At 35.9% G+C, this 26088-nt stretch overlaps 2 protein-coding genes across 6 annotated transcripts; both read left to right on the top strand.

Annotated features, from left to right (window-relative positions):
- Positions 1-8: 8 nt before the first annotated feature.
- CAND3 (tobamovirus multiplication protein) lies at positions 9-14439 on the top strand. Of its 2 annotated transcripts, XM_086667196.1 has the most exons (14): positions 9-429; positions 1104-1154; positions 2808-2841; positions 3161-3247; positions 3335-3386; positions 3870-4029; positions 4106-4201; positions 5125-5185; positions 11499-11563; positions 11947-12021; positions 12113-12188; positions 13281-13444; positions 13929-13974; positions 14231-14439. In XM_086667196.1, the coding sequence occupies exons 1-13, from the start codon at positions 310-312 to the stop codon at positions 13950-13952; spliced, it is 1065 nt and encodes a 354-aa protein (XP_086523322.1). In that variant the 5' UTR covers positions 9-309; the 3' UTR covers positions 13953-13974; positions 14231-14439. The 2 variants fall into 2 exon arrangements, with proteins under 2 accessions (XP_086523322.1, XP_086523321.1); XM_086667195.1 differs by having other exon boundaries at positions 13929-14439.
- Positions 14440-17230: 2791 nt separating this feature from the next.
- On the top strand, positions 17231-24319 carry LOC147548702 (uncharacterized). 4 transcript variants are annotated; one of them, XM_086664724.1, is made up of 12 exons: positions 17266-17876; positions 17994-18126; positions 18329-18406; positions 20388-20504; positions 20588-20779; positions 20890-21368; positions 21949-22048; positions 22251-22310; positions 22410-22502; positions 22615-22734; positions 23073-23427; positions 23501-24319. In XM_086664724.1, exons 1-11 carry the CDS (start codon positions 17779-17781, stop codon positions 23376-23378), a joined length of 1776 nt encoding a protein of 591 aa, XP_086520850.1. In that variant the 5' UTR covers positions 17266-17778; the 3' UTR covers positions 23379-23427; positions 23501-24319. The 4 variants fall into 4 exon arrangements, with proteins under 4 accessions (XP_086520849.1, XP_086520850.1, XP_086520852.1 ...); XM_086664726.1 differs by having other exon boundaries at positions 17276-17876; positions 17997-18126; XM_086664723.1 differs by having other exon boundaries at positions 17231-17876; positions 23073-24319.
- Positions 24320-26088: the final 1769 nt, after the last annotated feature.

The following is a 26088-nucleotide window of genomic DNA, read 5'->3' as shown; positions in this document are numbered from 1 at the left end:
CAACTATCAAGTCACACAAGACTTTAGGTAGGTCTCAGCTGCCGTACTTCCTGATTGAACTCGTCTCTTTAAAACTCTTATCTCTCTCCCTCGGGGACTCGTCCATCAAAATAACAGTCAAACTTGATAGAGAAAGAAAGAGAAAGAAAGAGAGAGAGACACAGGAAGAGAGAGAGAGAGATGTAAATCTGCGTTGAGGATCAGCCTGGTTGAAGTAAATTTCGCAAGATTTCTATTTTCCGAATTTTAATCTTAGGTCAATATCTAGAGAGAGAGAGGTGTTATTCCTGTGTATCTCCGATTGGTAAAATGTCGGAGAAGAGGATGTGGGGATTCAAAAATGGGAATTGCTTACCACCAGCTTTGGTCGCAGTTAATGTTATCATTGCTTGTATCGATGGTATAATTGCATCTATTGCATTTTCTCAGGTTCGCGTTCCTTAATTTCCTTCACATTATCTCATTTTTTTTTCAGTTATATGAATCGTTTCTTTGATTTGTTCTATTTCATTGCATTCTGCCCTTTAGAGTGAAATTTAGGGCACCTACTGTTGATTACAATGGGAAAAATGATAATATTTTGTTTGAAAAAGAGTGAACGGCTCGAAATGTTGGTCGTAATGTGTTTGAAGATGATAATGGAAGTTCTAGGTTTTATCAATTTTGTCCCTTTTGAGTTGATTGAAAAATTCTTTCTTTTAAGTCCACTGAGAATTCAATGTGGGGGCAATTTTCATGTTGTGAGTTGAAATGTCGAAATTGAGAGGTAAATGGAGAGAAATTTGTGTTTAGATTATCTAATAGAGTTATAGTAAAGTCGTTTTGGGTAGGTGAGGCAAGTTAGATACTTACATTTATGCTTCTTTTCAATTACTTATCAACACCGAGTAATCCATACTCTCTCTATCTCAGTGTTACTTTTCGGTGACTTGGAAACAATTAGAACTTGTTATCCATCTCTTTAGGTGAAACTCCTATCATCGTTGACGCTGTGAGATCACCCCATAGTAATTAAGTATGATTTGAGTTGCATTGAGAGCATTTAGCTCAGCTCTCTGTTTAAAGTTGCATATTATAACATGGGTACCTCTGCCTTTGATCAGTTGATAAGGATTCACATGCGGAGTAAACAACTTGGCTGGACTCGCCAAAAGGTAACAAAATATTCGCATTGTTAGTGCTGTTTAGTTACAAGTCATTGTTAGTTCAAAATTCTTTGAGTATTCTCTACTGCTTTCTTTCCAAGAGTAAAGTCTATTGCTCCTTTTCTCTTTTCTATTACTGCTGTTTAGTTACAAGTCATGTGGATTATTTGTTAGGATCTGCTAATTCAGCATCTAGGCATTGCATTACTGTATTAGGACAATTCTGTTTTGTTTCTTAAAAAAAGGTTTTGCATGTCGACCCGTAGTGGATCAACTTGAAATGGATACTAACTAGGATAAAAGCACAAAATGCTATCAATACCACTTGACTGGCTAGTTTGGAAATGCGGCATGAGAATAATCTAAAACTGAAGAAAAGAATATTAAGGCGGCTCCCCTTCCACTCAAGAATAAGAATGATACTAAAAATAATGGTGGTATGAACACATGTGTCAAATGTCAATGACGGCAAACTCAAATCTGCGCACATAGTTAATGAAAGACAGTTTGTTCAAGACACAAAAGTAGAGCTGTTATTTATCCCTTGGCCGCAAAGAAGTTACCTCTTGAACCTATTGTACACTCTTCCATAGGTAGAACCCTTACTCAAGGAACAACAGTCAAATCCCTGAAGACTTCTCACAAGATATCCCTTCAATGAATAAATAAAAAATGAACTTGTCCGGAGGCCTCCATACCAAATCTACCACACTATAGGATTTATCCTAATGAGAATTCAAGATTGGAGACATGGGTTGATGAGAATTAAAAAAATGAGATCATGGGGGAAAACCTCCGTCATTGTGTTATTGCTTTTCTTCCTTCACTAAAAAAATGATGAGACACATTTTATTCCTTCTCCAACTGCTTCATATTGTGCTAATGTCTTTCAGAGAGGTCATTCATCTTCACGGAATAGTGTTTGGTAGGGATATCATGTTTACAAGTTATGTCTTAAAAACACTTCGACACATGATGGGCACTAGACTCAAGTTTTCATCTACATACCATCCACAAACTTATGTGCAAAATGAAGTAGCCAGTAAAAAGCTTAGGAAAATTCTTCCAGTGTCTTGTACTGTCCTACATCATACCTCTTCTTGTGTCTTGATCTGCATACGAATAGTTGTTGCTGAACACACCAGTTCCGCTGAAGCAATACCTGGAGACCTCTCTAGCGAGAACCTTCTAACTTCTATGTGCTATAAATGGCACAACCTTCTTGAAAAAGTAAGCTATAAAATGCAAAACTGAAAAATCAAATAGCTTCCTTAATATAACCGGGCAATGGGTCATCTGTTTTCTTTCTTTTCCTGAAAAGTGGCTCCTCAGTCTCATGCCAATCTGAGTCCCCTTTGTTTTGCTATAGTTTCGCCCTTACCTAGCTGAAGCATGGCGCATCGGATGAACTTGGTAAAAGTTACAAGACAAAACAGCTTGGCACGATTATGTGTCCATATGGCATGCTCACAAATCATAAAATTGTAGCATTTACAAAACCAGAGATCTACTTCTATTTCAATAACGTTTGTCGTAACTTATTTAGTGATTTGCGAATAAGGTATAATAGTATAAGTCCATAAGGACAATAGGTAGGGTTGTCTTTGTGCCGATTACTTTTTCTATCATTTCCCTTAAGAGACAATGGATTTCCTGTTGCAGGTCTTCCATCTCATGATTGGGGCTTCAAATATAGGTGAGATATTGTTTTTCTTTCACTTTGCACTTCCGTTTTCTGATGAGGACACTGTTACACTTTAATGCAACCAACACAATTATTTTGCTTTTTTGCGTTAATGTATCGTAAGTCTATAATCTCTTAAGATCTGTTAAATTTCTGTATTCCTGGGATAATAATTGTCTATTTAGTTTTACCCTTCTGTTAGATATTATCAATATTATACTCTTAAGTCTATCAACTCTTTGTCCACATATATTTATGTGGTAACTTGTTTATTTTTATCACGTCTTCTGTACGATTACGAGGTCTGTAAGTTAACTTAATCACTGTGCAGGTTACTTTGTTTATTTTGTATCAACTCTTATTGCCACTTGTAAGGGATGGTCATGCTGGTCACATGTTTGTGGGTTCATCTTCATTGGTTAGTTCTCGTGTCAATAGTTAATATATTTCTCTAAGTTTAGAATACAAGCTGCCTGAGATTTTAATTTATGACATTCTCCTACAGGCTGTCCGAAAATTTTGTTTTTAGCAGCATTTCTTCTAATTTTGTCATTCTGGTAAGATCTCTTGCCTATTTCTGCTGTAAAACCACATATGCTCTATATCTCTATTATTCGTAACTCTTCTCTTGGTATAATTTATTCAACTCTTTCTCGTTCTTTTCTTTGCTTTTAATCTTAAGCAGATTCAATAGTTGATAAATTTCTCTAATACATCCCCTTCTTTATATTTAAGCGCAACATCACACTCCAGTTAAAGAGGTGGAAGAGCACCTCTGTTTATGTCTTTGAGTCGTTTCAGGTCTATAGCTTATACATGCCTTCATGGTGTTATCACTTGAAACAAAACAAATCTGTCTGTCATTGTTATAACTTGGAGATATCGGGTGCTTTGAAATGTTATCATGTTGCAGTACATTATTCGACCTAACCAAATTTATTATGATTTTTGAACTATTTGGAAGCACATTATTGCTATATCAGGAATCAACAGGACAATGATGATCTTACTGCCTGGTTCTCTGGAAAATGATTTTATAGGGTGGACCTTCACCACCAAACAAACGATGAAGATGAAGATGACGACAGCAATAGTCCTCGTGCGCCATTGTTGGAGAAAAGAATGACGAAGCCACAGTCTATCCATGGTCTTAGAAGATGTTGCCCTTTCGTCGGAAGCCGGCAAAAAGTTGTGATCTTGGTAAACACTTAACACAATGTCATGCGGTGTAGTGAAGTGAACCTGAGCTCACCTTACTTCTTGATTGTTCTACTAGGTAGTGGTTCTAATCTTTGTCATAATGGTGGGATTTTCTCTGCTAATCTGGATTGGTATGGGAAAAAATCCTGTTGACTCTGCAGTAGTTGCCCGGGTATGGACTTTCTTTAACCATGAAACTTTCTCAGATTATTTTTATTTATTGTAGAACTTCCCCAATTCCCTCATTAATTTTATGTCCATTATCAGCTTTTGGAATGTCTTAATGTTTTGAAAATTATAAATGAGCTCAAGTTGAGGTTTTTTAATTAGGTTATAGTTATTAGTTAAAACAGACACTTGTTTGGCTCTGTTTGATGCTTTTATATTACATACCAAGTAATAGTTTGAAGTAGTTGAATTTCCCTTTCTAGGATACTTTTGGAGCCAAAATAGATTCTTTTCTGATACAGAATATTCGCAGTTAGTTCATCAGTACTGGTAGTGTAGCGTTGCTGAACCGAGTTAATGAAATCATTACAGTTTTTCTATTTCTTTTTATTTTGGAAAAATCGTATCTTTTTGCGAACAAAATCTTTCTCGTATGTTCCACTGACTCTCTGTCACACCTGAAATAATTTCATATTTACGGGAACTATATCAGATAGAATGCTCAGGGGTACTGACCCAATGTCCAAGTAAATAGTTATTAGTGGATATAACTGTCGCTAAACCATAATGAAATTAGTCTTTCGGATGGAATACCAATTCTAAATAATTGTAAAATAGTGGTAACAGTCGATGCTGTTATAAAGCTTTGTGTTTGACATGAGTTACTCTTGAAAAGCGCTCAAAGACCGCCATAATGGTAAGAAATGGTAATGAACAATCAAAACAAGTTTCTTTAACTGTCTCTGTTTTTATCATTATTTTGCTTTAAAAATAAATTCTATTTATAGTAAAAAAGTGCGTGCAATGGGAAAAGAGGTTATTCTATGGTGGATGACCGTACTGGAAAAACAACAGTTGCTTTATAAGGGCATATGTTGAGTAATACAGTTGTGATTTACTGATCTTATTATTGCATATGACTTGCAGGTGTACACAGATCTTTTTGCAGTTGCTGTCATTCTATTAGCAGGAGCTTTGGCTACTTATGGTGAGTAGCTTATCATTCCAGTTAGATTTTTTTTCTTCTAAAATATCATTTTCAACTTGCAAATCAGAATGTAGCATAGAAATCTATTATTGTAGACTACACAGTCCTTTGTATATTTGAAATGGTATCTGCGCATACAAGGCTATGCCTCGATCAGTGTTACTCTTCAACAATCCGAGTTACCTAAATTGATGAGTTTAGCCATAACATAAGGGTGATAGATGCCTGTAGCCTATCAATTTACGAATCCTTTATAGGTGCATTCATGGCACCAAACTTTGTATAAGCTCTTTTAAAATCAGTCTTCTTAATATACAATCCCACTCCGGAAACTCCATTTCTTAGTTAGGCCATAATGTAACTGTATGTCTGTATCTTCCTAAAGCACTTCAGAACTGATGTTGGAAGCATGTTTGATCATATCCTCCTTGAAGGCCATGACTACATGATTTCACCTTCACTATTTAGTGTCTGTAACTTCCTAAAGCACTTCAGAATTGATGTTGGAAGCATGTTTGACCATATCCTCCTTGAAGGCCATGACTACATTTTGCGAGCCCCCTGCTGCACCATCAAGGCCTCGGTCAAAGTTGCATTACAATTCAGTCATTCATGACAATTTAGATTTGCACATCACAAACAACTTAGAGCATCTCCAAGGGTGGAGCTCCAAAAGCCCCTCCAAATTGGAATCTTCTCCAAATTTGGGTCCCACTTTTGGAGCTCCACTTCAATGGTGGAAAACTATTCATCCCTCCAAACTACTTTAACTCATTATTTTAATGTTATAATTTAACAAAAACTCATTACAACTCCTAATAATTATATCAAAAATTACAAATATATTCCATTACAAAAACATTACATTTAAAAAAAATATTATACTTTTTATTCATTAAACTATAAATTTATAACTTGAAATAAGACATAAGTATTTATATAGAAAATAAAATTAAGGACTTAAATTTAATTAAATACTAGATTAGGGACTTGGAATTAGACAATCCTTGTAGCGAGCAACAATACTTTCGACCTATTATTGTGTTAGTGAGATTAGACTTACAGGTCGAAGACTTTCGAACACTAAACCTCATATTAGATGCATATTGATTGTAGAAGTTGTAAGCTTCATCGGGAGATTTAATTTCCATGCCAACACACTGCCGAAATTCATTGTACTCATTCTGAATATCATCATACTGTTTTTCTCGTACATCTCCTTCTAAATCTTCATGCTTTTTGTTGATGTTATCCCCTAATTTACATTCATCGTCACTCTCATGTGTACTGTAAATATCATCTTTTTTCTCACTATTAGTAGTTAAATGTTGGGATTCACCCTCGTTAATGTTGAGAAACGTACCTTTTCGTGGAAGCATGTTCTTGAAAATGAAAAAAATTAGTTTATCGAATAGGTTAATTACTTTGATATTCCGTTATGGAAGAAGATTAAAAAATAAATTTTTTTTGTATGGTTAAATTTTAAAATTGTGTTGCAATTTAATGTGCTATTACTTTTTTTTATTAAAGAACCTCTCAAAAATAATAGATGAGAAGAAAAAGAAACTCTCCAAATCAAAGAGGAATTCCAAATTCTATATAGGAAAGTAATTAATATGTTGCAAAAACTGAAAAAAGAAAAAAAAGTAACTAATAGTTATGGCTGACTTGGGAAGTTGTGTCCATGGATTATTTTAAGTGAGATGGAAAGAGGATTACGGTGTATTGTGTTTGTGCCCATGAATTAAAGTTAATGGCGATGGTTATAAATCAGTTGATTTACAAGACTTATTTCATTATTTCCAATATTTCTCTAACCAACATGTGAATGCAAGCTGTCATCTTTCCATATCTATTTCACCCTCCTTGATATCTACGGTCAGGAGCTCGAGCTCATACCATGAGGTATGAGCTCGAGCTTAATGAATCACTGCTCAAAGTCTATTACTAGCAAGTACTTCCTATAGTCTAGTAGTCAGTATGAGCTCGAGCTCAATAAATCATTGCACAAAGTCTATTTTTTTTTTTTTGAAAATTTGAATTAATATTAAAACGAAAACTATACAAAGGGGAGAGCAGATGGATCCTTCACGAGATCCATGCTTCCCAATTCCGAACTACATTATGGAAAGAAGCATGATAGAACTTCGGCAGACACTTTGCCCAAATTAAAATACAAGCTTTAACATCTTCCACATCTAGGCTAGAATTGATATTGGCGTCTTTAAAAATCTTGTTGTTGCGGTCCTTCCATATACACCAGAAAATCGCCACTGGAACGAGGTTCCAGATCTCCCTCTTAGCCTTGGGTTTCGGGGCATCTTCCCACTGTTCTAGGCATAAGCTCAGGGAGCTCGGCATGCACCACTGGACTTTCATCGAACCCAAGAAATAAGACCATAACCCCTGAGCGACTTTACAGTGCAAGAATAGATGCGCACTTGATTCCTCCTGTTCCTTGCACATAATGCACCGACTAGGGATCTGGAAGCCCCTCCTTCGAAGAGACTCTATCGTCGGAATTTTGCCGATTATGATTGCCCAAAGCATAAATCCAACCCGTGGAGGGATTAACCTTCTCCTCAGCACTTTGGCTAAGGTTGGAGTTATGATTTGAGTGTCCGAATCTAACCGAGCATAGCACTTGACCGACATTTCGTCCTTCTGATCGGTAATTTAAACCCTTCGATCTGGATCCTGGTTCAACTTCACCTCTTGGAGCAGGTCCAGCAGCTCCACATACGACAGCACTTCCCAATCATTAAGAGGTCTTCTGACATTAATCTCCCAAATCTGGAGCTCCTGGTTATACATCTTGCTGACCTTGGCCTTTTTGTCGGTCGACACCTGAAATATCATAGGGAAGCGCTCCTTTAAAGTCCGAGAGCCCACCCACACATCTCACCAAAAGCTAGCCGCATTACCATTTCTAATATCCCATTTAGTCAAGTTACGAAACTTGCTCAAGAGGCCGTGAAGGCCTTTCCAAACCCCACAGCCATAAGATGAGTGTTTAACTGTATCCGCCCAACTATCTGGGTTGGATCCATACTTATCCCCCACTATTTCTCTCCATAAATTGCTAGTTTCATGGTCGAACCTCCAAGTCTATTACTAGTACGTACTTCCTCTAGTCTAGTAGTCTCCTGACTCGGCCGAGTGAGTCAGCTGACTCGGCTCTCGGCCAAGGTCCGAGTCGTACTGCTTAGACCTCTCAAGTCATTCTTTCGCTCTAGAGTTATTTCCATGTCCGACCTGTCCTTAACCCTTATTGACACATAAACTATGTCTATTTGGAACTAAGTTATCTACGTCTTGTTAGACCAAGATGTTGAGGAATTTACAGCTTGTGATCTTCCACTCCCCACACACAATATCCTTACCTTTTACTCCATTCAGCCATGCAAGAGAGTGCAAACCTGCAGTTGCTTCCACCTTCTTTTATCCATGCGGGGATAGTGTTGGTTCGTGGTGTGCAACCATGTTCATTGTACGATATGGTAGGGGCCTCTTTCTTACATTATTTTTTGGTGGTGGGACGTTTTAACTCTTATTTTAGATACTGTATATGTTTATCATAATGCATGGTTGCATGCAAAATGGATATATGTTTTTTTGTTGAATACTTTGATTGAATTAAAGAGGAAAAACTTTGCAGAGAGATCAAGGTCTTATAAAAGGTGGACCTTGATTTTGCAGGCAGATTCTGCCTAAAAAAACACCAAAATTTGATACATAATTATATTAACATCCAAAAAATTTGTTCCCATAAAATTTAAAATCTTAAAATCATGTAGTTAACCACTGAACTAGTTAATTTTTTTAATAAATTGTGTATGAAGATTAAGGTACAAAATACTTTGAGTATTGGATCTCTAAGTACCTAAAACAGGGAAGGAAAATGGTATGCAACACATATGATAGGGGGTAAAGTTCCGAATAACATTCCACCATTTCAAGTTAAGCAATATTAGATTGTAAAGGAGGTGGAATAGTGATGAGACCTTCATACACTATTGATGTGTTCTTATGCTCTAACAACATGGGATTCAATGTTAGTGAATACTTTATAATTGATGATAATAGTGAAAAAGGAAAGAGTTAAATGGAGGAAGTTGGTAAAACTGCGGAAAAAATAAGTTGGAGGAAGGCGTTGAATTGGATGCGGAAAGAAGAATATAAGGAGAGAGAAGATAGATGAGAAAAGAAGATGAAGATGAGAGAGAAGATGAAGATGTGAGAAAGATAGGGAGAGAAATAAGAGTAATAATTAGAGAGGAAAAATGCCAATTATAATACATTTGTCAGCTCATGGAAGGGTAAAAAGGAAAACTAAAAAACAATCTAAAAGGAGTAAGGAGATTTGCTGTTTGGACCCCCTTTCCTATAATTGACTTGCCGCTTTGAGCCTTGGCCTCCCTTTTTCCAGTGTTGCACTTTGGACTCCATTTTGACCGAATCATCTGAGAATATTCCGTCTCTAAAGTTATACTAACAAAAATTCGCACTCTACCCTTACATAATCAATAATGCAGTTTGGACCCCCTAGTTATACTTCAATAAATTCCATCTCTAAAGATTATCATTTCCACCACATGCTAGTTGGTGGCAACAGGAAGACCATTTCAATCCACAAACCTCTTGTTCGTGTCCTCTATATGTTTCGACAAAGTGGAATCTTATTCTAAGGTCGTTGTTCAAAATCAAACCATCCATTCCACCAGTTGTAAGAATGTGATTGTTCCAATCCGTAGCTCCAACTCGTGATCCACGGCCGCCTCGAAGAGTTCTTAATTGTCTGTCAGAAGTAGTATCCCATAATTGAACTTCAGAATTGTTCAATCTATTAGCGATATGACGACCATAGGGTGCCCAACTAGCACTAGTAACAGGACCTCAGGAGCATCTAATGTTCTATCTTTCTCTCACTAGAATCTGAAGCGTCCCATAAGTAAATGTATTCCCAAAAGCAATTGCCAAGACATTACTGCTAAATCTAACAAATTCAAGTAGTAATCGTGGAGGATTTCAGGAGCATCTAATGTTCTTTCTTTCTCTCACTAGAATTCTGAAAATTGAATCAGATAACAAACCAATCATGTGTTTAAGTGAAGACGTAGAATCGGGATAAACACATTTCCTAATCAATATAATTTTCATTACAACTCACCGTTATTGCAAATAATCATGATTGGATTAGTTTGTTTTTGTTGTCAGGGGATGTTTAATGCACAATCATGTGTTTAGGTGAAGATGTAGAATCGGTAGAAACCCATTTTCGAGCTTATTGAAGTTGGGGGAGTTGGTCCCATTATGGGGGCCATTTTGGATTTAACCTTTGTATTTGTAAATTGTAAAAGAAACAGTTGTGTTTCCATGTTTTTGTTTATATAAACCACAAAGAGTAGAGAATTTCATTATAACGTCATCAATCAAAACTCAATGAATTCGGATTGATGTTAAATAGCTAAAGTAATGCAATCAATCGTAGTTCAATGAATTCTGGTTGATGTTAAATTGTTAAAGTAACGCAATCAATCAAACTCCATGGATTTGAATCGATGTTAAGGGGTATTAGCTTATTGACATGATCTCTCAGCCTAACAAATTTAGTATCATGTAAGATGTACAGACACCTAAGCAGTCTGACTCGATTGTTGAGTACCAAAATCTAGGGTCTGGCCGAGTAATTCGGCTGACTCGGCCGAGTCCCAAGTCATCTCGACTTGCCCGTTCCAGCTGAACTCCGTTGAAAACTTTCCACTTTCCAACTTCCGAGAATCCAAATGGAATCAAATAATATCTTATTTAATATTTAGTTGACATTTTTTGAAATAACAAGAGTGATCTGACAATTAGAAAGTTTCAAACTATAATATTTATTATCAAACTTTTAAAAAGTTCGAGTATTAGTTCTTACAGATACCAAACGGTATTTAGAAACACCAAGCGACTTTTTAGTTTATAATATTTATTATCTTATTTATTAGTCCGTTATGTAACTAATGTTGAAGGTAGGACCATAGGAGTTCTTGAATGAAGCCTATGCATGAAAATAGCACAAGAACTAGATACATGCCATTACATGGTCAAATATTGAAATTTTATTTGCATATAGCCTTGAGTTGGACAAGTAACTCGGGTTCGGCCTTTGGCCGATCCCGAGCCGAATCCGAGTTCGTCAGCTTAGACAAAGCAACCTTCTACTTAACACTTATTATTAGTATTAGTGTATCATTTGTAGATATATATATATATATATATTTCATGGTTACACCTTTTCAACTTCACTATGTGATTCTTGTTGTATCAGGTGTGTTACTTGTCTTAAGAATGAGAAGAGTGCGATCTGATAGAGCTTCAACTGAAATATGGAAGGTATTTCCTCATTGTTTTAGTAACTTTCACATCCCTAATTTTAGAATGCTAGTACACGAAGGTAGTGTTTGTTTTTCTAAGTTCTGAAATCTGAATTAGTTTTCATGTTAAGCAAGCGTTTTTGCATTCCTCTTTCTATCTAATTAAGTCAGATCCTAGAACAAGTCTCCATCTCAAGGTGCACATCTTTTTATAATCTGATTTTATGAGAGAGACAAAAACTTGCCGGAACACATGTTTGAGTATCAATGATAAAATACACATAAAAGTGAGTCAGGTTCAGATTCAGATTAGAACAAACGCTACCTAAGTATGGACTCTAGAACTATACCATCTTTTTTGAATGATTATCTTCTATTCTCTTTAAGCGATACCTTTTACAGGTTGGAGGTTTGGCAGTTGTCTCTGTTGTATGCTTCACAACCAGTGCCATAGTAGCTCTTGTTTCAGATGTTCCAGTATGCATTTTCTTTCTTCCTAGCTCTATAATGCAATTGTATACACCCTTGCCTGTTTAGAATACTAAATATCCTATCTGAATGGTTGCAGCTTCTGTATCACTGGCATCCAGTGAATGTCAATGGTGTAACTACACCACTTCTTATAATTCTATACTATTTTATAGGTAATTATTTCTCACTAGTAAATTAAAAGGCACATGCTATTTGAGTTGATTTTTTTAAAAAAATTTATTTGATTGAAAGGAGAGAGGAAAAGGATACAAATTGGGGTCCTTCAGAGGCGGAAGACACCCCTAAGCAGCCAAGTGCTGCCGCAGATTGATTATTACAACGTTTCCATAAAAGCCTCCCAGCTAACTGAAAAGTCTAAGAAATTAATGTTTTTTTGCTCGATCCATTTGCTTGCTCTAGTGGAAGAGGATTGCCTGAATAGCGAGGATAGTCGCAATACTATCCAGTCTTGTGGTCGAAAATGAGCTTGTTCCTATCATTCCAAATCCCCCATAAGATTGCGTGGGTAATGATCTTCCGGAGGTCCTTCCCTCTGATAGGGAATCTCGGCTTTCCCATTGACTTATGCATTGATCAATGTCCTCCGGAATCCAAGTTTGGCCAAACAACTTAATTAAGAAGTTCCATATGGTACTATAGGGAATCTCAGGCTTTCCCGTTGAGTGATGCATTGATCAATGTCCTCTGGAATCCAAATTTGGCAGTACGACTTAATTAAGAAGTTCCATATGGTATAGCACTATAGGCCTCTGAACAATTGAGGAGCAGGTGGCGATTGCTGTCACCCTTCTTGCATCTGGCACACCAATTTGGCCCAAATATACCTCTATGACCCAGAATGTCAGCTGTCGGAAGCTTGTGTAAATATGCTGGCCAGAATGTGAAAGAAATCCTGGTTCGGATGAACTTATTCAACACTGCTCTCGTCTAATGGTTGTGGTTACTTTCAAGACCCATTAGCCTTTTGTACCAATGCCTCACTGTGATTGGATCTTTCCAGTTTTCAACACTGCTAGATCCTTATCCTCCGACACTATTAAATTTGTATAGTTGTTTCTTTAAGCGCCACTTCACAATATTAGGTTTAAATACAATCCTAAATTTTTTCTCTCCCATACTTTCTCTTATTCTTTTATTAACTTTTCCTTGTTGGCTTCTAGAAAATAAAATTGTTATTAGCAGTTTCAACACTGCTAGATCCTTATCCTCCGAGACTTCTTACTTTTTTTTTAATGTATTTCCAGGTTCATCGGTACCCTCAGCTTTTGTATTATGGGTCATGAGAGAACTGCCACCCCTCCTTGTAGATGAGAGAGAACCACAGTCAAGAATAGTGACTTTTATCAATGATAGACCTACAACTACAAATCCTCACCGCTGGACTACTGCTACATGCTCACAAAACCAGGTTCCCTTGCATATTTTCTGAATATCAGTATTTCATTCAAGCCTTTTTACATTCCATTTGTAGTTCATGTTTCTAGGTAGTTATGCGTTCTAAAAGAAACATGGTTGTTATCTCTAATATTAGTTAGGTACAATGCCTATTATGGGTTGAAAGATACAGATCGAAACAAATTCTTCTCGTGGTCCATGATCTAAAAGAGAGTAGTTTGTGGCACTACTTTCTTTGTATCTATAGAACATCTGACGTAACATATATAAGTACAAGTTAATATAATTCCAATTGCCATAACAAATGTAATTATAACTATTGGCACTAAATATTTATGTTCATGAAATATCAGTACGAGAGAACCTTCTGCGATGATCTAATTAAATTTTTAGTGCCAATAGAAATCTTTATAAGGCGTAATCTTATTCTTTTAACTGTTAGACAAATTAATATTTCTATAGCTTATTTTTTTCAGTTCATTTGTATGTAATGGCAGGTATCAAAAGCAAGTCCGATATAAATGAGAAACACAGAATTATATGGTATACTTTTTCTCTCCCGTCTCTCTAGTTGTGCCAAATGCGTTAAAGAGTGGAAAGTAGTCTGCAAGGGCAAAAGTTGTCGTACGATTGCAGGACTTAATATCAGCAAAATACCGTTCGAGGAAATGAAAATTGCACATGGTATCACTTCCACAAGGGCAGTGATTGGTTCCATGGCTTTTGGCATTCTAAACATGTAAATAGGCCACATTTTAGTGATCATCTAGTTGTGTACCTTTTTTTTTAATTATGGCAGGCAGAATTCTACTTGGTGGCGGGTTCCGGATTTCAGCAGCATCAAACCAATTTGCTCAATTTCGGAGTATGCTACCAAAAGTTGTTTTTCTGTTTTCTTTTTATTTTTTGGTTTGATCAGGAATTTCTATGGTTAAATTCCATCATCTCACAATTGGATAATGGAAAAATATGCTTGTTTAAGTTCAGATTCTTCTAGTTTGTTTTCCAGCAGGGCCTCTTCCTCCCTAAGATTTTCTCTCTTCTCATTTCATATTTTTATTCGGTGGCATGTTTTTCTCAATCACGATCTGGTTTTACTATTATTCGAATGGGCCAAAAATGCGTAGCAATGCATTCATTAAGATGAGTCAGACATGAAAAGTACACACTAAGAAATCTAATCTGTTAATATTCAGACTTCGACTCTGATTTTATATCTACTAAGAAAAACAAAACTCGATGGTAATTCTAGTTATTTTTTCAAAATTTAGAGAGCTAGAGAGAGACTAATGAAGTTCGTATCCTTAAATGATTGGTGACCATCAATATCAACTGTTGATATAGAAAGGGATGTTTTATAAGTAAAAGAGTAATGGTAAAGAGGGGAACTAATGGTCAAAAGATGACCTAGAGGCTGGAGTTAGGAACATAAATCCAGTAACCTAGACAAGATGTCCAAACCATGATCGGACCGTAATCTATTCATAGGCTGCATTGAAGTAGGGCTATTCTTTGAAGATCTACTGAAGTACCAAAGACAAACACGACCATTATCTGTTCCTGAAATTTCTTTAAAGATATTACCAACAGACTCTCTAGTCTACATAATGAAGAACTAAATTATAGAGTTTTAAATTTCTTGTGTTTGTCAACAATTGGTAGCCCAAGTGGTTCCAAGGTGTTGACGTAAACTTCAGAAAGTCCTGGAGGTCTCAGGTTCGAATTTGAGAGAAGGTGGAATCTTTGGTTATTTGAATTGAGATTATTAGGGTATGAATAATGTAGTTGGACTTTAGGTTATAGTTTAATTGGGCTATAGGCCCGGTCTTGTAAGAATTTAAATGGGCGATTAGCTTATCACATCTTTGATGTATCAATGCCAAATGTAATGACTATCGTAGTCAATTTCCCCAAAAAAAAAAAAAAAATTCTTGTGCTTGAAATTGTAAATCTATTTGTGGGTAATATACTTACAGTGGTTAGTCAATATTGGGTTAAGACGAATCCAATAGAGATCATATACTTAGCCCTCGGTCCGGGCCACCAAAACCTCAGGGACTCCCCTTCCACGGAAGAATTTCTTTGTCATTTGATCAATTTTTTCTTTGGTTTTAAAAAACCTATGTAATAAAACAGAAGGGAAAATGCTGACTGGAACGAACATCCTTTTTTAATAAAGACTATGGTATATCCTGTGCCCTAGCACTTGAGAAAGAGATTTTAATTAGTTATTATTTTTATTGAGAGAGAGAGATTTTAATTTCTTTTTTTAACCTTGAAATTTATTTTGTTTCTTTTTTTCTTAAATTAAAATTTTTATTTCTAAGAAAGAAATGATTATTGTTTTTTAAACAGGTAACATTATTTCTACGAAGGATTATATTTTAAATTTTGAGAAGGGCTTCTAGACAATATGAGAGATTTTTATTAGTTATTATTATTTTTGTATTATTTTTTTTTGTTTATTTTCTCTTAAATTATTTATTATTTTATTGAGAAAGAGAGATTTTAATTTCTTTTTTTAACCTTGAAATTTATTTTGTTACTTTTTTTTTCTTAAATTATAATTTTATTTCTACGAAGGAAAGGATTATTGTTTTTTAAATAGGTAACTTTATTTCTACGAAGGACTATATTTTAAATTTTGAGAAGGGCTTCTAGACAATATCCTCTATTAAAAAAAGGATGTTTGTTCTAGTCATCGTTTTCCCTTCTGTTTTATATAATAGATATTGTCTAGAAGTCCTCAAAATTTTGAATATAGTCCTTTACTCCTTCATAGAAATAAAGTAACCTATTTAGAAAAATAACCAGGTTCTTTGAAATAAAATAACCAATTTAAGAAAAAAAAGAAAACAAAAAAAAAACTTACAAGAGTTTAAAAAGAGAAAATGAAATCTTTCTCTCTCAATAAAATAACTAATTTAAGAAAAAAGGAAACAATAAGGCGCGCGGGAATGGAATGTGATACCTGGGAATCACATTCCCGTAACGTGATTCCTGGGAATCAGATTACTGTAGTTTGATGTTTGGTTTGACCAGGAATGAGAATTTGATTCCTGACATATTCCTAATTAGGTGTTTGGTTCGTATAGGAATAAGAATGTAAATATTTGTAACAGTTCACTTTTTATACATCAACTTTTTTTTTTAGCATAAAATATACACATTAACTTTGTAATATATTAAAATCAGTATTAATTTTTCAAATTCGTAGATATAAAATAATAACACGATACATCAAAGGGTTGGAATTTAAAGATAATAAATAAATATTTTAATAAAAATTTATCTAAAATTAAATTTTGTTCGTAAATCTAAATAGAAATTTATCTAAAATTAACTTTTGTTCACAAACATAAATAATACTTATTAATTCCAAATCCTACAAAAAATTAAAATGGTAATTCAATATTTTGTGAAAGATATATTTGTCAATAAATATTAAATTATGTGGTTCCGGGAGAATGTGAATCACAAACCCACCTCCCCTGGGTTTGCTATTACTCCTTTTTGAGGGAATCACATTTCCGGACCCACACCATTCCCGCAAGTCAAACAATTATCTGAAATGTGATTCTCGGGAATCACATTCCATTCCCACGCCATTCCCGCGCGCCAAACATGGCCTAAGTAGAATACCAAAAAATTAGGAATAGAGAAATAATAAATATGTAAAGTCGGGTGGCATGTTTGAGGAGAGCGGCTAGACCTACTATGAGACACTTATGCAAGCACCAGAAATTAAATTTTCGTCAAATTTAATTGATATAATTGTTCGTGTCCCGAGGCACGAGACATAACCTAGTAAAAATAAAAACAAAAATTCTCTTTGGAGTTGCTAATACATAAACTTTTCTTCAGCCTGAGCCTGCCGGATACATATAGAGAGAGAGAGAGAGAGAGTGATGATGAGTGAGAGTGGGGACTATGAGTAGGTATAAAAGTACCATAGTAGTAATTGTAGTGATGAAGTGGGTGAGACCGAAGAAAGCAAAATCAGTTTCAACGTTTTTGTTGAGCTTTTCATAGTGTGTCTCTGAGTGGGTCTATTTCTATTTCTTTAATTCTTTTCTTCTCTGCCGAAAGAAAGAAATAGTTCAACAAAAAAAAAGAAAGAAAGAAAGAAAATAAAGAAGGCAAACAAAGGGAGGAATCGAATAAAGTGATCATATAGTGGAGCGTAGAGAGTGTGAAGAGTAGAGAGAGAAAGTGGGTAATTTACAGGGAAGAAGAAGAAGAAGAAGAAGAAGAAGGCCAAGAGGAGTGAGTAAATTGAGGGATCAGAAGTGGGTAGAGCTCCTCTTCTCAGTTCAGTTCAGTAATTTCATTTGTGGGTAGGAAAATATGCTGTGTCTGAAGGCAGAATCTGCTCCCAGTCATGAACATGAATCTGCTCATGATCTCTACCCTCCCCATTCTTCTCTTCTTCTCCCTCTTCAATTGTAAGATCTCCCCCCCCCCCCCCCCCCCCCCCCCTCTCTCTCTCTCTCTCTATCTCTCTCCAAAGATTTTTTTTTTTTTTTTTTTTGTGAAATGTCTAATTTGTTGTGTTACAACAGTAGCAATACGATTCAGAAATATTTGCGAAAAGGCAAAGATGGTATGAGGATTTTGAAATCCCGTCTTCCAAATCGCTCCCTGTCTTCTTCTTCTTCATCTTCTTCGATTTCAATGGATCATGGGTTAAATGAGGTGGGTACAAAGTTTACTCACAGTTACCTACTCTCCCCATTTTTTCATTCTTGAAGATGAGTTAATTTTTCTTAATAATGGGGAAACTGAAATTGATTTAGATTTTAATTAGACTAATCAGGGTATTAAGTTCAGGAATTTGAATTATACCTATTTTTTATTTTTAAGTTTTTGGTTCTGAAACTTGAAGTTCTTTCTTCAGGACGACGTTAAGACCCAGGATGATGGAGGAGAGAGGAGGGAAAAGAGTTGTCTATACAGATCCCAGCTTGAACAAGAAGTATGTAGCATTTCTCACTCTTCTTATTTTCTAAGTAAAGTGAATCCTTTAGATATGAATTTTATGATTAAGTGATTAACTATGTTTCAAGAAAATGTAGCAACAAGAGAATACTTGGGCGTCCGAAAATAACTTTGGAGTTTGGAATGAACATGTTAGAGAACTAGTTTACTCAGTTGTGTTATTAAATTTTGATCACGAGTTCACGACCTGTACTCAAAAGTGATTTGAGGGGTGATACTACTTTTTCACTGTTAACTGAAGTTTTGGTAGATAAATAGTGTATTTACTTGGTAACAAATTCGATCCAGAAGGATTGAATGGCATGAAATTGCAGAAATCTCAGGATGAAAAGCAGCCCGGTATCATTTTGGATAGTTTGCAAGTATAAATTCATAAAACACTTCAAAATAGATATCGGCTAATAGATGTGTCTTCTGTAAGAAGTGTGTTTTATTGTTATAATTTAGACATAGATTGTATCTCATGGAATTTGGGATTAAGAAGAAACCTTAATGATTGGGAGATTGATTTATTTGCAAGCCTACTTGAGATTAGGTAATCTTCTCCCCAATTTAGGTGAGGATAAGAGAACGTGGGTGCTGGATAAGAACAAAGGTTTTTCGGTCAAGTCATGCTATATGGAATACACAAAGACAACTAACACGAGTACGGATTTACCTAAGAAAGGTATTTGGAAGAAAGATAGGCCTATGAAAATTGATTCTTTTGTTTGGTCGTCTTTCTTTGCAAAATCCCTGCAATCGACAATCTTAAGAAAAGGGGAGGTATTTGGGTTAATAGGTGTTTGTAATGCAAGAGGGAGGAAGAAACCACTATTCATCTCCTTCATCGTGAGGTATCTTCACGTATTTGGAACTTTTTGTTAAACCGGCTTGTATTACTTGGGTTATTCCGAGTGACAGCAAGAGCTTGATTTTTGGTTGGGAGGAGCATCTACCACTTCAAGCTAATCTGAAAAATTTATGGTCTTTGCTCCGTCACGTGATACATTGGAGCATTTGGAAAGCTAGGAATAGAGGAACCTTCAAAGGAGAGAGAACTAATTTTGATACAATTTTATCCTCCATTGTAGCACTTGTCTTCTTTTGACCCAAGAATCAAAATGGGCATTTTTCTCTTTCTTTGAGGGACTTCACTTTGAACTATGAGGCACATTTTTAGCTTGCATAGACCCTCTTGGGTGATACTTGTAGATATTATTTGCGACCCTTTATTTTGTGATTAATATATTATTCTAGTCCCTTTTCAAAAAGAGAAAAGAAGTTTCATGGAAGTTACGAAGGTTTCATTGCAGCAGCTATTCCTACATGGATCACTCCAAGAGACATTAAGTATTTGCTAGGAGGCTGGTAGACCCTGTCTATCCGAAAGGAAGCGAAGCTGCGGAGTACTCTCCCGCATGCAGTAGTGTGGGGTATATTGTAATTTAGAAACAGGCAATTTTCAAGAATAAAAGAGTGTACTTTAAGAACATCAGTACATCCAATTTGACTCGTATTTATTTTTGGGCTAAAAGGAAAAAATTGCCATATCTCTCACTTAAGGGTTTTCTTTAACATATAGTATCTTGTAGTTATCCGTTCCTTTTGTATATAGTTCTTTTCTTGTTAAAAAGAGGGAACACTTTAGATAGTATGGATTATAGGGTAAACGGTACGATTTCGTATAATCAAATTCATGTAATTGATGGAGTGGATAGAGTTATCCGAGAATAATGGAACAGTAATAGTTTGCAACAAACAATGACAAGTAGAAAAAGAGTATCTGCAATCTTGTTTCAGTTGGTTTCTTCCAACTCCAATAACAAATTCTTAACTCTGTGCTTCTTGTCTTATAGATTATGCTTTGACACAGCAATGTATTAAATGAATTGTCACTAGTCTAGTTAGTAAAGTTTCTTCTTGCTATATTTCAAAAGGGTGATTTCTTAGGATTTGCTAATAATTGTATATTACAGATTACACAGTTGCAGAGGCAGCTGGATATAGAGATTGAATTGCATTTAGCACTGGCAAGTGCTCTTGAGCACTCTAGTGCACCGTTGCCTAATTCTTCTTGTCAGCTACCAAAGAAGGTTAGTCTGTGAAATTGGTATCTCGTTCTCGTGTGTATATTAATATGATCTCCTTCTTAAATTCTAAGAACTGAATTTGGCAGGTTCAAGAGCTCTTGGGTAGCATAGCTAAGCTGGAGACTACTGTATCGGTACTCGAAGAAGAGTTGGTTGAGTTGCAATTTCAGCTTAGTCAGGAGAGGAACGAGCGACGCCTCGCCGAATACCATTTAAGACAGATATCCATTTGTTCACCCTCGTGGCTAGCTTATGCTGCTGCTTCTTCAAACGAGCTGGTATTCTTTCTGGGATTTTTCCTAGATTGAGTTTTTGAATTACTTCCTGATTTCAGTATAGCTGAGTAGAGGACGAATAAAAGAAGCTGAGTTTACTTTCTCTGCTGCAGATATCAACATCATGTAGTGAAGACAAAGTTGAGACATATATCAATAACCTGTCGCCTGGTATGGTGGGTGGAAACCTCGGTTCTTTCACTGGTAACCTGTGGAATCACCCTAATCAGCTATCAGAGGAAATGGTTGGGTGCATGAGAAACATTTTCCTCTCTCTAGCCGATTCATCAAAGTTATCTTCTTCTGGATACTTAGCTTCACCTGCTTCACCAATAGGACACATTTCTCGTTCTTCCCTTGCGTCCTTCTCAGACTCATCTGTTATTCCCTCAATAACGCGCAGTCCTTCAGTTGTATTACATAATGACTTTGAAGTTTTATCTAGAGAAAACATGTCTGATCCATATCAAGTTCACGGAAACGTAAAATGGATGAAAAACATTGGAAGCTATGGTATGGCAGCTGAGGTTTCTTGGATGTCTGTTGGAGAAAAACAACTAGAGTACGCTGCTGGGGCTCTTAAAAGATTTAGGTACTTGAACTCTGTCCTTGAAACTTAACATCTAAAGTTCTTCATGTCACAAATAGTTGTTTAGTCTCGACATAGTTTTTGAAAACCTGGGTTTATTTGCCTGATTACCCCGTTCCATTATGTCTGGGATCCTGGCTTCAACTGCACCAACCATTAATAGCTCATGAAGTGAAGATTAAGCTTTTTCACTTGATATTGACTAAATTACAGTGATTATCTGTTTTAAGTCACAATGACTTCGCCAGAAGAGGATGTGATTCTGTGGATCCGACTAGCTGCAACCATTCAGACCACTTGCCAAATCCATATTGTCTTTCAGCGGCAACAACACAAATCACAAAACATAACTGTGGCTGTTGCAAATACTCAACGCTTATAAAGCAGAAACTTAATGAATTTCAGTTCCTAATTAGGACCACTGTTTAAGCGGATCCTTAAGTACTACAAAATTTTTTGATAAATTTTAAGAAAAACCGAGCTTATTTTGCACATTATAAATTTTGTCTAAAACATTTTATTGAAAGGCTTCTTGCTAACTACTATCTGTACTATAGCTTTACTGATTTTGCTTTTTATACAGGTTTCTTGTTGAACAATTGTCCAAAGTCAACCCAGCTTGCATGAGTTGCAATGAAAAGCTAGCATTTTGGATCAACTTGTATAATGCATTAATTATGCATGTAAGTGCATGTCTCAACCTTGTTATCATGTTCAACATTGCTGGTTTTTCTAAGACTCGACTCTTGTATTGACCCTAGTTGAAGCTTATCAAATACACTTGTGCACTTGTTTCCGGCATTCATTGTAGTATATGTTGATTCTTACTCTCTTCTGGATGGTTTAAGCGCTATGTTTTAATTGCTTCATATTCCGTTTTCTCAGGCTTATCTAGCATATGGAGTTCCAAGAAGTGACATCAAACTTTTCTCGTTAATGCAGAAGGTTTGGTCTTCTATCTTATGGGCCTTCTCGAAAAAGTTAAAGAACTTGGTTGGAATATTATGCACACTAATATTAATGAGAAAACCCTATGTATCACAGGTTGCTTATACTATCGGAGGGCACTCATTCAGTGCAGCGGATATTGAGTACATCATTTTGAAGATGAAACCTCCTGTTCATCGACCACAATTTGTATGCAATCCAATGCTAATAAATATTGTCATTCTTGCTTGTTCTCATATAATATCTGTGTCTCACTTTTATAGGAGTAGATATCTTTCTAACTTCATACTTTTGTATGTAGGCCTTAGTTCTTGCCCTTCACAAATTTAAGATATCAGATGAGCATAGGAAGTACTCGATCGAGAAACCAGAGCCCCTTCTAACATTTGCTCTGAGTTGCGGAATGTATTCTTCACCTGCAGTAAGACTCCATCTGGCTCTTCTTTCCTGCTGATACATGAATGGTTATTCATCTAAAGTTCGAAGTTATTTGGTTTATTATATTTCTCTCATTCAATCCAATCACTATTTGGGTTTTGCCGGGGATGACTTCTTTGAGTCTTCTCTGATACCATGTAAATAACTAGTGTCTCTAAATGCTTATTAAGTCAAAAGGAGATTAGAAAGGAATGTGTTTACCACCCAATAACCGTTGGATTACAATGTTCTCTAACTCTACTTAATAAAATAACATGTAGTTTCGTAGAATCTTACAAACAAATTAAAGTGCACTTATGCTATTTATCTTCTTCGATATAGGTGAGGATCTACAAGGCGGCAACAGTGATAGAAGATCTCAAAAGTTCGATGAGAGATTATATTCGAGCATCAGTCGGTATAAGTAATAAAGGAAAACTACTAGTGCCAAAGTTGTTGCATTGTTTTGCCAAGGGCGTAGTAGAGGACTCAATGCTGCCTGACTGGATTGGCCAGTTCCTTTCCCCAGAACAAGCTACCATGGTTCGAGACTGTTCCTCCCAGCGTCGGCAAATGCAAAGGCTCTTAAGTCCTCGGACCTTCACAATTTTGCCTTTTGATTCAAGATTCCGCTATCTCTTCTTGTGATTTTGCAGCTTAAGCTTCTTGAGTAACATGTCGAAGCGAAAAACTCGGGGTATGTGTATTGGGGATTTTAATCTTGTATCTCAATACAATGGCTTGATGTTGATACTCTTTCCTCCGAATAGTCCGTATAGGTAACATTTATCTCCAGTCCTGATGAACTGTTCATCAGAGATATCGAATGTGGCAACCACCGGAGTGGATATTAGAAAAGAAGGATTTCGTCGCCTACAAGCATAAGGGAAGGGAGGTGAAATTTAAGTCAAAGATGGACAAAGCAGGAGAAGAATCAGAACGGATAAGGACAAGGAAAGGTAATAAAGAGAGAACACAGATGATCAAGCTGGAAAGTAAAGGGGTGAAAGAAATGTGATTATCAATCTTGTAAGAAAGAATAAATGAATGAAGATAAAGAAAGGAAAAACAAAAGTAAAGTACTGAATGGTTGATGAAGAAAGAGAATGTTCAAAAAATGTCCAAAAAGAAAAGGAGACAGCAGAAGACCTAAAGTTCCGTTATGAAGAGTCAAAAGAAGGTTTGTGATGGATGTAGATCGCGTAAACAAAAGAAGAAAGAAGGTGGATGAACAATGGTAGAAGTAGAAGACAGTTCGGATTTTTCGTGACGTTACAATTTTAATTTTGTTGACGGGATAAACTTAAAAGTTCGAACAAAATTCGACAGGCAGGCTATCTGAGGAAGATATAGGAGTGTTGTTATCTCAATATATCTGAAGACTTAAGATCAGAGTGATCTTTCATAACTAACTTGTAAAGTATGTTCTATTTTTGTGTTTGTTGTCCAATGGGTGTTGATTTGTATCTCTCTTATGGCAGCTAAGTTTTTAGGGTTTCTGAAGTAGACATGTGTACACTTATAGCAGTTTTCAACTGTTATTCTATTAAATAATAAGCTGGTTAAGGGAACCTGCACCATTACAAAAACTTTGGTCTACGCAGCCTACCAAACCAACACGAGCAGCGGGTAGCAAGCCTTCAACAACCCAGAAATAGATACCAGAGTCCCTACTTATTCTCCCTACTTATTCTGTTATCCCACAATCATCTAACCAAAAATCATGAAATCGGGCAATTTCATGTTTTTTTTGTCTAAAAGACAAACTATCTTTTTGTCCTTTTAGACCCCATATATAGTTTGGAAATAGTCTTGAAGGACAATTCTAAAAGCGCTCCTATTTCTAATGCCGAAATTGCCCTTAGAATCTTAGCTTGTGAAGCTTTGCAAACTGGTTTGCACTGCTTTGCTATCTGGTTTACATGACTTCGCAAACTGGTTTGCAGAGCTTTGCAATCTGGTTTGCAGAGCTTAGCATTCCCGTTTGAATTGTTTTGCAATCTGGTTTGCTTTGCAATGACTTTGCACACACTTTGCAGAGCTTTACAATCTGGTTTGCAGAGCTTTGCAAACTGATTCACTAATTTGCAATTTGGTTTGTCTTGCAAAGCTTTGCAATCTGGTTTGCAATAAGGTTAGTTTCATTTTTTCCCTATATTAGATAATTTACGAAAATGCCATAGGGAGTTGAAGCCTATAAAAAGTTGATAAATCATTTTTAACCAAAACTCAAATTTTTTAGGGAGGTTTGGCCAAATTTCCCAAAAAATACATCCACGAAACATAAACGAAGAAAAGGGATATTCCATTTTAGCACCCTAAAGATGACCAACTCACCAAAATGGTCCCTTAAAGATGATCTGTTTCCATCTTGGTCCCTTTTTTATTTATTCCCTAGTGACTATTGCCTTGACTTTTCCTTTTATACCCCTTTTCGAAACTCTTTCCCTGTAGTGCCCTAGTAATATCTTGGGCTGCCTATAGTAGGATCACTTGAAATAAAAAAAAAAAACCCTAGACCATCATCCCTCACTTCCATTCCTCTTGCTGTCGTGACTTTGTGGTTGCCCACTAGGGTGAGAAAATGGGAAGATGAGTTGCTTCCCTCCCATATTGCCTCAAACCCCATATTAATCCTTTTAACCCTACCAACTACTACTTTACTTCCCTTCATTCCTCTTCTTTTTTTAACAACAAGTGCTAGAGATAGAGATTTTGATTCTAGAGAGAGAAAACTAGGGCAAAGTGAAGGAGAAGAAGGAGGGATCAAAGTTTGGTGATTTTCTTTGTTGTTCTTGGTGTGGAGCTTGGTTTGCTTTGGATCTAAGGTAGATTTCTATCTCTCTAGGGCTTGAATAGCAAATTTTATAGATAAACCTAGACATACTAGATGAAACTACAAACCCTAGATTTTAGTATTACTTGAACATAGATTAGGGTTCTTGACACAAATATATACACTAGAAGTAGTAGATTTATATTCCTACAAACTTATTTTTAGGTCACTTTGAATCTCATCTATGTGTTAGATTTTGAGGATATTTGCTATAATGACCTACTTGATGAACCATACAATCTTCATATACATTTTCATGCTAGATTCATGTATTACAATGATATTTAGGTCTAAACCTCTTTATTTGTCATGATTTTAGCATATAACTCTTATAATTAGATGCCTCTCACTATTGGACAATACTCTTTATATAAATACATGAACATGAGCTAGAAATCAACATGATATGCGAATTTTAGGCTATTATCATCATTGATTCATTACTTGCAAACATTATAAATATGAAACTCGTATGTCGTAATATGCTAACAAATATGATTTTGGTTTATGTATGTTGTGGTG

Source organism: Eschscholzia californica, unplaced genomic scaffold, assembly GCF_041429995.1.
Source record: "Eschscholzia californica isolate CP2 unplaced genomic scaffold, dmEscCali1.0.p SCAF_3, whole genome shotgun sequence".
Lineage (NCBI taxonomy): Eukaryota > Viridiplantae > Streptophyta > Magnoliopsida > Ranunculales > Papaveraceae > Eschscholzia > Eschscholzia californica.
The sequence above is the reverse complement of the archived record's forward strand: the minus strand, read 5'-3'. Positions and strand labels throughout refer to the sequence as shown.